The 12,264-nt window shown below is 41.2% G+C and overlaps 1 protein-coding gene across 1 annotated transcript in view; it reads right to left on the bottom strand.

The window, feature by feature from the left end:
• The window catches only part of LOC138688775 (protein ELYS-like), a 40,575-nt gene that overhangs the window by 3,253 nt on the left and 25,058 nt on the right, over positions 1-12,264 (bottom strand). Inside the window, 7 exon segments of the mRNA XM_069801294.1 lie at positions 959-1,143; positions 1,683-1,789; positions 2,698-2,800; positions 4,666-5,080; positions 6,381-6,577; positions 10,104-10,303; positions 10,850-10,859. Of these exon segments, the coding sequence (XP_069657395.1) occupies positions 959-1,143; positions 1,683-1,789; positions 2,698-2,800; positions 4,666-5,080; positions 6,381-6,577; positions 10,104-10,303; positions 10,850-10,859 (1,217 nt within the window).

Here is a 12,264-nt window from a genome sequence, read left to right as displayed (position 1 = left end):
CAACCATTAACCGTGCCCACTAAACCATGTCCTGAAGTACCCTGTCCACTCGCTTTTTGAATATCTCCAGGGATGGTGACTCAAGCACTTCCCTGGGCAGCACATTCCAATGTTTGACAACCCTCTCAGTCTGCATAAACTTTCCTTTTATGCTTACAAATCTACGACCAAGAAAGTAGTAAGTAGTTTGTCCTAAATTCAGTGCAGGTAGACAAGCCAAAAAGACATGTTTACGTATAACTCAGTAAGAACCAGTCATAACGAAAGCAGGAAAACCTTCACTCTACTGCTACAGGAATGACTGCAGCAGCTTTGTGACCGTCTCACATACCGGCTCCCTTCCTCCCATCACAAATTCTCCATTTACTCCCACAAGTGAGTGATTTATGTATTCCCAAGTCTATAATCATCTTCTCTAGAGCATTGCCCTAAACCCCAAAGCCGAGACGAGCGACGTAAGCGACTGCCTATTCAACTTCATCTGAAATCTGGGACACCGAAAAGCATCTTCTGTTGCTTAAGACCAATCTATTTGTGCTACGCCTACCTTTCAGTTTGTATTTCACTCTAACTATTACTAATTCCTGTGAGTACAACCCTACAGGAAATCAACAGCATACTCTATATGGTACTTAGAGGACATCCACAATGAATCCAAATCACTCATCGGCCCCAGCAGAAGTGAGAACAATGGGGAAAACCTGTGACAACTGAGGAATCTCTGGCTCTGATTTTCAGCCCTTGTGAACAACCTTTTAAAATTCATATTTTACAAAGCTGAGATGTTAAAAACCCCAGATTCTCACACACACACACACAAAAGAGTTTTAGGTAGCTGGAAATATCTTGACACTGAAACTTGACACTTGCGTGCCTTCTAATTGTCAGTTAGACAGGACTGTCCTCAATTTGCAAGGTGTTTTCTCTTTTGTAGAAAATGGGAAAATAGTTTACTTACATTAATTTCCTCAGTTTTAGGAAGATTGTTAGAAACAGTTACTTCTTCCTGTGGAAAAGGAACGTTTCCTTCATCTCCAGCTGCTTCTGGGTTACGTTCTTCAGGGAAATCCACACGCTTCCCCTCAAGGCAATTTTCTGAATGAGTACTGGCCACTTCCTCGCTGTCAAGGATACGTATCACAGCTGGAAGAGATTTATATGATTTTAACTTAACTGCTCTATAAATGAGATGCGTTTAAGCAACAGGAAGTAACAGAGGGAGCAGGAGCCAAGAATACAGTTCTCCATCCTGCCACATACATCGGGCTTTCCCCAAGCGCTAGAAACCAAAACCATCTACCTGGGAGCTAGTTATTCTTCACAGCCTGAATACTGAGGGATGCATCATCTTTCAAAATAGTAACTCAAGCAGCAGATCCCATAGCACACAAATTACTAGTGGTGTACAACACCGAAATAAATAATGATCTCTCCTTCTAACATTTTACATTCTACCAGTTTTCTCAGTACCTTTGTCCAGAACAGGAACATTGGCTATGCATTTGCTACAAGGACTTTCTCTGAGGAGGGTATTCTTCTCTCCACAGTTTAATGAAAGGTAGCGGTAACATGCTAGTACTACTTCAGTCTGAGACACCTGTAGCGCTATGGCAAACTGCACGTTTTACTTGAGGCCTTCAGCTACCTTAACTCACAGGACATCTCCCACATACTGTACGTACATTCACCCTCTGCCTGCAGGGATTCAGAAAGCTGTGGGTTTGTTGCAACTGGTATGGCTTTTTCTTCTGATGAAGAGGACATTTTGGACTCCTGCTGGTTTGCTTCACTGCACGAACAGAAAGAGAGAAATCCATCATAAAGCTTCAAAACAAACCTTGAAGAGCTTTACAAATTACTTTCTCACTGTAAAGTCTTCAAGTTTCCAAACAGAAAAAAACTAAGAAAAACGAGAAATTCCTTTACCAACACATCGACATTCAATTCCCGACTCATCTTGTGCAACAAATCAAGTACTTAACATTCTTCCCAGCTATCTCACACTGGGTAATAACATAACAACAGAGTTGTATTAAAGAATAATATATTATTTGTCTTCTGTAGAAAGAGTGCAACTGCCATACTCGAGGTCTAGAACCAACTGAACAAAAGTTTGTGCCACTGTAAGTTACTGCTTGAAATTAAGGGTTATTTCATCGCTAAGGTCTCTCACTAAGCAGTTGCAGCTTTTAAAGTACCTGGTGAGAAAACGGCTTCCCTTTCCAGAAACAAATAGATGCTAATCGACCACACACAGAAAATAGAAATTGAGTGTATAAAATACTGCCAGAAAATATTCAAGCCCCACAATAAACCCACTAAAGTTACAGGAATCTCAGGTGTAATTTTCACCGACATAACATTCAGACAAAAGCAGGGCTTCTCTTCACAGTATCTGCTTAGTAACCCCCTCAAACTGTACGAAGGTGCATATAGCCTGCTGAATGAAATCCTTATCCCACTACTTTGGGGTCTGCAATGATTTGAGAAAAAAGGCTCAAACTGACAGCTCGTCAATTTGACTTCTATTCATGCCACATTAGTTCTGTCCACAGACAGAAAGGAACAGGAAACCTGTTGTATTTAAGAACACAGGAGAGAACCAATACCAGCTCAAAAATCATAGTTTTCAAACTCAGGAAAGCCAGCAGTCACGTGTTGTGTGAACCTAAAGGTGTATCTATTTCATAAACTTACCCTTCACTTGCAGTCCCAGAAGTAGCAGCCTCAGCAGCTTTAAACAACCATTTACCATCCTCAGGAAGGGTAAGACGGTCAGCATTTGATTCTTCCACAAATCCTACAAAAACAGACAGATGGGTGACTTCCTTGTTGCACTTAACATCGTTTCTTTTAAAATGCTCATATGATTTTCAAGAGAGCCATAACGCATTTCCCCTAGGATGGTGATCTAACAAAAGAACGCTACCAAGACTTCAAATGCACAGAAGGTCTGAGTTCTTCTGTCCAGTAAAACAAGAAGTCTGATGCACAGTTTCCATCAAGAAAACAACATGGCCATTGACATTCTGTTTACAAACTCAACTTGATATGGTACTGACCTAATACATAAAAACCTTGGGAAACATCTCTCCTTCTTAAAATTGGGTCATAAGTTTTTCTTATTTCTATTTGGATATTTAACTCATCCCAGCAATGCTTCTTTCCTTTCTTGATTTCATTTCCCCTCTTCTACAAGAATGCATCTAGGGTTGTCTCCTGTTCTTTTCTCTAGCGATTGACTGGTGGTGTTGAAACCCAACTGCTTGCTAGCCTGTTTTTCTCTCAACAGGCCAAATTTTAGAGACACCCTCCTCCTTTTCTTCTTTGTTTCTGCCGTCTGCTTCCTCCAGATCCAACAATTACCTTTGCAGACAGTACGCAGGACTGGGATAATTTTGCTAGCTCAGGCCAAACAAGAGCTATACTGACTGCCCTCTAACGCTCCCGGAGTACTGAAATTGTACAGAACTGTTTGTACCATAGTCCGGCAATGACAAACTTTCTTCATAAGGTTATTCTTTAATGATTAGGACCTTCTCATTATTTTTAAGGAAAAGCACCCTTGATTTCTTGTCCAAACACAGGGCAGCTAAAATCGGACAGGCAAATGTTTTGACCTATCTTACTAGAAACACTCAGACCTGGGGAACCCCTTTTACCCATGTACACGGAGTCCCTGTCTGGGCACTGCTCTTATTGAAAAAGAAAAGGAGCTGGGGAGCTTCAGGAGCAGCAGTCACTCTCCAGGATCCTCCGGAATCATCTCAGGCTTAGGACTGAATCAGGCTGCATATGATGCGCTGATACTGGAGTACACGCTCCCCGCTACAAACTGTTTCGAGACCTCGGACGCAGAACTCCGACACTTGCATACCTCTCCCAGGAATAGCAAACTTTTGTTATAAGGAGCTGAGCGGACTGAGCTCTGTTTGTCCGATCCTGACTGTAGCTGTGTTTACACATCTTCTCCCTGTTCCTGCACTACTGTCATTCCCTGCTCTTCATCACTGCTCACCAGCTAGTGAGCGACATCTCTTCTAATCTGCCAGCAGACCTGCTCATATGAACACATCCTCAGCAGCTGCACTGGCTTGAATGAGTTGAATTGAGCTGAATTACCAAAGACCAGCTGAAACAGGTTTGGAAAAGGCTGCATAAGCTGTTGAGCCAGCAAAAGGAGCAAGCATAGCTGTAATGAGAAGCAGATACACAAGCAGACTCACTTCCCAAAGAAAACTATTTAACTGAGCACTAACGAGGGGGGAAAAAAAACAAAACAACAAAAAATTACCTATCTAGTCAAAGCACGCCATACGCTAAACGTGCTGTAAAAAAAACCTGCAGCCTACAGAAGTACCCCTAAAACAGAACCAGAAGCCTAAGTTTTCAACTTGTACCCCTCTCAAAACTCCCACAAGTCGCTGCTGCCTCTCCGCTGCAATTACACACAAGAAATGCCAGCCAAAAGCAGTATACATTCAGAATGTCCACGAGACCTAAAAAAGGGCTCAAAACACAGTGGCAATTTTAAAAGCCTAGGACAAGGAAGTGCCTCGGACATTTGTGAATGCTCATCATGGACTGTTGCACCCATCAGTAATTTAGCCTTTTGAAGACATTTGAAAAATGCAGAAGCTTAGGTTATCATAGCAGGAAACACACCAGTTGCTTTTCTCAGTTCTGATGAATCTGGTTGTTCCATCGGGAAGGGTTTCTCTTCAACTATTTCACTGTCTTCCTCCTTCTCCAGTTCTTCAAAATCGGCAGTTTCTTCAGTGGAAGAATTAGCTGGATTAGCAGCTATAAAGATGACTTCATCTTCAAAATTGCCAGGTGATTTTGCATCACGATACTCCAAAGCAGCTTGGTCTGACCTGGCAGAGAAGTTACTGTTTTCTTTGCTGACATCCGTTTTCTCCAAACCATCTCCAGACTCTTCCACTTCAGCACCACCTTCCTCGGGATTGCTCAGAGGAAACAGAGTTGGTTTATCTCTACTTTCAGACCAAGCATCCTCCACCGCTCCGTGATGATGCTCAGATGAAACTCCAGATGGTGCTTTATTATCTTCCGTTACCTTTATTTTTTAAAAAGAAAGTTCACAATCAAGATCACACATATGCTTTTTGTCAAAGCAAGACAAAAAAAAAGAACAAATATATACCGATATTTGTCAGTTTTACAAGTGTCACCTTAAGCAAGGCGCTACAAAATTAGTTCTCATGCTAGCACTATCTCAGCTTTTAAAGCGGAGTGTAAAAACCAATCACACTGTTGACTGCTTATTGAGTTTCCACAACCTTGGAGAATTAAGATGAAGTGGGCCTTGTAAGTGCTTGCTTACCCTGTCATCTCAAGGCTGGTCATTGGGTTCACTACTGTGCTTTCAAGAAGAGGGAGCTTTGCATACCTAAAATCGTAACTCCAAGGTTTCTCTTTTTTTATGCTTGCCTTTTCAGCTTGTATGCACTACTAACATATTGTAGCGTTCACTATGCCTGTGGCGTGGAACAAGTAAATTAATCCGGCCACACTGCACTATTACTAAGAACTTCCTACAGGAGAGAGAGCCTCTTCTTACAGCTGAGTAGCTCTTTATAACAGGCAATAACAGCTACGATAAAAACAGGTGAAGACAATTTGTTAGTACAGGTACGGAAAGCTCCTACAGGTAGATACTAGCACATGCCCCCGTCCGTTTGGTACACTACTTTGGCAACTGCATGACGAGCTGAATCAGGGAAGCCACCTGACAGAACAAAAGGAGGAGCAGAAGGGGGCAACTTCCAGGTGGACAGACTTCATTTGACAACTATACGAATGCTATCGCTGGTGCAAGGCAAGAAGCAAAACCAAGAACTTTAGGGCTAGAGAAGAGACAGCCATACAGCTCTCTTCATCGGCAGTCTATTTTTACCATAACTTAAGGAAACCCAGGCCTTGCAAAAAGAGAGACTGAAAGTAAATGCGGCTCATGACTTCTGTTGCTTTCAGAGGTGTTTCATTCACAAAGCTTAACGAACCCAAACAACTGACTCAATCTGTATTCCTTACCTTCCTGCCATACCACCATTTCAAAAGGTATAGCGGGAAGCTGCACACATGCAATTTGGAACAATCACAGCGCCTAGTGATGCTGGAGTAAAAACCACCAAGGTCGCTGGTATTTGTTATGAATATGTTCCTGCAGGCAGGTGATGTTACAGAAGGTCTAACATAACCTTTTTTGACCAAATTCAAGTCTGCCGTTCTGATTTGCTATTCCAGTTCTCAATATAAGGAGTTTTGGAAAACTTGAAAAAAAAAAAAAATCCTAAATCAAATCACAGTCTGTAAAGCCTTTAACTATAAAGATCACTAACTACAGGCCAGCATACCCCAACAGTCCATTTTGCATTCAAGTTCTCTTCCCTGAAAGATACTCTACGCTCCTTTGCCCGTAGAGGAGGAGGTAGAGATCGTCCTGGAGATGCAGAAGGAGTTGCTAGGGGTGTAGTGCCAAGGCTGGATCTGAGAATAGACCGAGGAGTAAACGCAGGAAAACCAGAAGCAGCTGTGGCCAAAACTTTTGTTACTGTTGATAACGGCTTTGGTCTTGCGACTGTAAAGCAAGAGGGGAAAAAATATCAGCCTTGTGTGATCAAAGTCGTGGCCAGTTGTCCATTGTATTTCCCTCCCCTAAAAACTACCTTCTCTTGAGACCGATGAAGGCAAGTGGTAAGGCTTGGCTCTCTCTACGGCCAGCTTCCTTTGAACTCTAGGAAGGGTCTTGCCATATTGGTCCAATGTAGAATTCCTGGCAACTGCTCTCTCTCTCAAGCCAGGCTCACGATCATTCTGATGAACAAAAAGCATAAAGCAAGAAGGTAACTGATTACAAGAAGTTCACCGCACACAACTAAAGTATTAGTTCAAATTAAACTGAGTTTGTACCAGCAGAGAGGACAAAGTTTAGCCTCTGCACTGCTGTTTTTTCAAAAGGGACAAAAAACTTAATGGTAAAAAAACCCATGCGTTTTATGTTTCTTATGACTCTTTTGGCTTCTTTCTTCTCTTTTTTATTTTTATTAATGCAACATAAAATGTTAGCGTTCAAATTAATTTCCTGAAGAAACAAGGATATGGCATCTTCTTGTCACAAGCATCAATACGTAGAATCCCTGCAAAAAGCCATCACTGAATTTGACAGAGACTGACATCGCTTAACTGGCATCACTTACGTTGTCATTCCCTTAAGTGGATTAAGAAAATGAAGCATATACACTCTTGCTTGTCGGCATGCAAGTCAAACGCCACAGAGCTATCGAGCACTTAAACAGTGAGATGGTTAAGCTACAAATTGCATCTCTAAGGATCTATGTGTACTGAGAAGTCCAATTTTTAACTTACACTCGTTTTTATTGCACGGAACAAAGTATTTCACAAAGCTATGGGACAATGTGCGTACGGCAGTTAACTTAGAACTAAACTTTCCCTCTTCAAGACTGTTCCCAACGTCCTGCTTCCAAAAGGATGCTACGTCCAATAACCACACGCATGCTGAAAATATTCCACAGTCTGAATCCAACAGGGTTTGTGTTAAATACTTTGGTGGTTTCATGTTAAACAAAGTTTACAGGCTTTTGGTTCGGTTGGTTGATCCTGTTTTTTAAAACACAAACCTTAACCACAAGAGGTGTCTCCAGTAAATTCAGCTCTGATGCTCTTGAAAAATTCTTTTGTGAGGTGCAACCAAGCATATTTGATTTCAATGGGCTGGATGCCGTGAATGAAGTAGAAGCGCCGCATGGTGACTGCCAGCTACCACCCTGTGCTGCAGAAGTTGAAGGAACAGGACGAACCACCAAATCCAGCAATCTGTGAAGATACACAATTGAAAATATGAACATAAATAAATACATGAAATAAAATCATGCTGCGCTCAAGACATCTGAGATGATACATAACAAAAACATTCAATGAACAAGAAATACAGGTGAACCCTCACTGCTGGGCTGATGTATCAGGCCCATGAACAAGTTGCAGGCCTTCTCTTGTTTTTTCATTATTTCGTGACATGTCACACTTCATTTCCTAAATCCCTGCCATCTGAGGCAAGAGTAATGCAGTTTTACGTTGCACAAGTGATGTAATTCTCATGTCAGAAGAAAATTCCTCTGCATTTCAATGCTGGGGCCACTTCAAATTCTCCACTTAGTTGTGTCCCCAAGCCGACCTTTTCTTTAACAGGTACAAAGCTAAATTTTGTTAACGGGTGTCCCAACAAATGCACCGGGCAACTCTGCATCAGGGAGAGGACGTGTTATGACTGGTGGTTCTGTAGCTCTAGGCCTAGAGTTAAAAGGAAAACGTAACTGACTTTCACTCCCCTCAAGTCCAAACGTACCAGAATTCAAGTTTCACCTTGAATATACTACCTCTAGGAAAATCACCTGACAACTGCTAGCTTCTTTTTTGCTCTTTATGATTCTGCCTGGTTTTGAGTAAAAAAAAAAAAAGAAAAAGGCAGAAACGAAGCAGAAACTGGGCACAAAGTGGTAAAAGATTACTATTTGATCACACAATCAAGTCTACCAAAACCTGTACACCAACAGCTTGTTGGCAATCATGGTTTTCGTTTCAGCTACCTTAAATTCTGTAAACACATTTACTGTAATGTAAATAGATGTATTTGCATAAATGAGATTATCATAGCAGAAGAACTCTCGCTCCAAGTATTACTTATGATGAATTGATTCTTAAATGTTATCTCTTGTAGGTGCAAAAAAGCCAAAGAAAGCTTTATTCAGGTGCCCCTTCCCTCCAAAACGCTAACATAATTCAAGTGGATTTTTCTCTCTCTCTCTCTCCAAACACGCAGCTCAAGACTAAACTTTGTTAAAAGGCTGCTTACCTATCACGGTGTGAGCAACTGGTTTTCTGCTCATTTCCTACCCCTACTTCTCCAATTTTGGACAATACATTACTGATGAACGTTGCTCTTGTACGCACATTTCCTGCATTTGCTTGTTTTGTTACTGTTGATAACGGCTTTGGTCTTGCGACTGTAAAGCAAGAGGGGAAAAAATATCAGCCTTGTGTGATCAAAGTCGTGGCCAGTTGTCCATTGTATTTCCCTCCCCTAAAAACTACCTTCTCTTGAGACCGATGAAGGCAAGTGGTAAGGCTTGGCTCTCTCTACGGCCAGCTTCCTTTGAACTCTAGGAAGGGTCTTGCCATATTGGTCCAATGTAGAATTCCTGGCAACTGCTCTCTCTCTCAAGCCAGGCTCACGATCATTCTGATGAACAAAAAGCATAAAGCAAGAAGGTAACTGATTACAAGAAGTTCACCGCACACAACTAAAGTATTAGTTCAAATTAAACTGAGTTTGTACCAGCAGAGAGGACAAAGTTTAGCCTCTGCACTGCTGTTTTTTCAAAAGGGACAAAAAACTTAATGGTAAAAAAACCCATGCGTTTTATGTTTCTTATGACTCTTTTGGCTTCTTTCTTCTCTTTTTTATTTTTATTAATGCAACATAAAATGTTAGCGTTCAAATTAATTTCCTGAAGAAACAAGGATATGGCATCTTCTTGTCACAAGCATCAATACGTAGAATCCCTGCAAAAAGCCATCACTGAATTTGACAGAGACTGACATCGCTTAACTGGCATCACTTACGTTGTCATTCCCTTAAGTGGATTAAGAAAATGAAGCATATACACTCTTGCTTGTCGGCATGCAAGTCAAACGCCACAGAGCTATCGAGCACTTAAACAGTGAGATGGTTAAGCTACAAATTGCATCTCTAAGGATCTATGTGTACTGAGAAGTCCAATTTTTAACTTACACTCGTTTTTATTGCACGGAACAAAGTATTTCACAAAGCTATGGGACAATGTGCGTACGGCAGTTAACTTAGAACTAAACTTTCCCTCTTCAAGACTGTTCCCAACGTCCTGCTTCCAAAAGGATGCTACGTCCAATAACCACACGCATGCTGAAAATATTCCACAGTCTGAATCCAACAGGGTTTGTGTTAAATACTTTGGTGGTTTCATGTTAAACAAAGTTTACAGGCTTTTGGTTCGGTTGGTTGATCCTGTTTTTTAAAACACAAACCTTAACCACAAGAGGTGTCTCCAGTAAATTCAGCTCTGATGCTCTTGAAAAATTCTTTTGTGAGGTGCAACCAAGCATATTTGATTTCAATGGGCTGGATGCCGTGAATGAAGTAGAAGCGCCGCATGGTGACTGCCAGCTACCACCCTGTGCTGCAGAAGTTGAAGGAACAGGACGAACCACCAAATCCAGCAATCTGTGAAGATACACAATTGAAAATATGAACATAAATAAATACATGAAATAAAATCATGCTGCGCTCAAGACATCTGAGATGATACATAACAAAAACATTCAATGAACAAGAAATACAGGTGAACCCTCACTGCTGGGCTGATGTATCAGGCCCATGAACAAGTTGCAGGCCTTCTCTTGTTTTTTCATTATTTCGTGACATGTCACACTTCATTTCCTAAATCCCTGCCATCTGAGGCAAGAGTAATGCAGTTTTACGTTGCACAAGTGATGTAATTCTCATGTCAGAAGAAAATTCCTCTGCATTTCAATGCTGGGGCCACTTCAAATTCTCCACTTAGTTGTGTCCCCAAGCCGACCTTTTCTTTAACAGGTACAAAGCTAAATTTTGTTAACGGGTGTCCCAACAAATGCACCGGGCAACTCTGCATCAGGGAGAGGACGTGTTATGACTGGTGGTTCTGTAGCTCTAGGCCTAGAGTTAAAAGGAAAACGTAACTGACTTTCACTCCCCTCAAGTCCAAACGTACCAGAATTCAAGTTTCACCTTGAATATACTACCTCTAGGAAAATCACCTGACAACTGCTAGCTTCTTTTTTGCTCTTTATGATTCTGCCTGGTTTTGAGTAAAAAAAAAAAAAGAAAAAGGCAGAAACGAAGCAGAAACTGGGCACAAAGTGGTAAAAGATTACTATTTGATCACACAATCAAGTCTACCAAAACCTGTACACCAACAGCTTGTTGGCAATCATGGTTTTCGTTTCAGCTACCTTAAATTCTGTAAACACATTTACTGTAATGTAAATAGATGTATTTGCATAAATGAGATTATCATAGCAGAAGAACTCTCGCTCCAAGTATTACTTATGATGAATTGATTCTTAAATGTTATCTCTTGTAGGTGCAAAAAAGCCAAAGAAAGCTTTATTCAGGTGCCCCTTCCCTCCAAAACGCTAACATAATTCAAGTGGATTTTTCTCTCTCTCTCTCTCCAAACACGCAGCTCAAGACTAAACTTTGTTAAAAGGCTGCTTACCTATCACGGTGTGAGCAACTGGTTTTCTGCTCATTTCCTACCCCTACTTCTCCAATTTTGGACAATACATTACTGATGAACGTTGCTCTTGTACGCACATTTCCTGCATTTGCTTGTTTTGTTACTGTTGATAACGGCTTTGGTCTTGCGACTGTAAAGCAAGAGGGGAAAAAATATCAGCCTTGTGTGATCAAAGTCGTGGCCAGTTGTCCATTGTATTTCCCTCCCCTAAAAACTACCTTCTCTTGAGACCGATGAAGGCAAGTGGTAAGGCTTGGCTCTCTCTACGGCCAGCTTCCTTTGAACTCTAGGAAGGGTCTTGCCATATTGGTCCAATGTAGAATTCCTGGCAACTGCTCTCTCTCTCAAGCCAGGCTCACGATCATTCTGATGAACAAAAAGCATAAAGCAAGAAGGTAACTGATTACAAGAAGTTCACCGCACACAACTAAAGTATTAGTTCAAATTAAACTGAGTTTGTACCAGCAGAGAGGACAAAGTTTAGCCTCTGCACTGCTGTTTTTTCAAAAGGGACAAAAAACTTAATGGTAAAAAAACCCATGCGTTTTATGTTTCTTATGACTCTTTTGGCTTCTTTCTTCTCTTTTTTATTTTTATTAATGCAACATAAAATGTTAGCGTTCAAATTAATTTCCTGAAGAAACAAGGATATGGCATCTTCTTGTCACAAGCATCAATACGTAGAATCCCTGCAAAAAGCCATCACTGAATTTGACAGAGACTGACATCGCTTAACTGGCATCACTTACGTTGTCATTCCCTTAAGTGGATTAAGAAAATGAAGCATATACACTCTTGCTTGTCGGCATGCAAGTCAAACGCCACAGAGCTATCGAGCACTTAAACAGTGAGATGGTTAAGCTACAAATTGCATCTCTAAGGATCTATGTGTACTGAGAAGTCC

Source organism: Haliaeetus albicilla, chromosome 13 (genome assembly GCF_947461875.1).
Source record: "Haliaeetus albicilla chromosome 13, bHalAlb1.1, whole genome shotgun sequence".
NCBI lineage: Eukaryota > Metazoa > Chordata > Aves > Accipitriformes > Accipitridae > Haliaeetus > Haliaeetus albicilla.
This window is presented reverse-complemented; position numbering and strand designations above follow the sequence as displayed.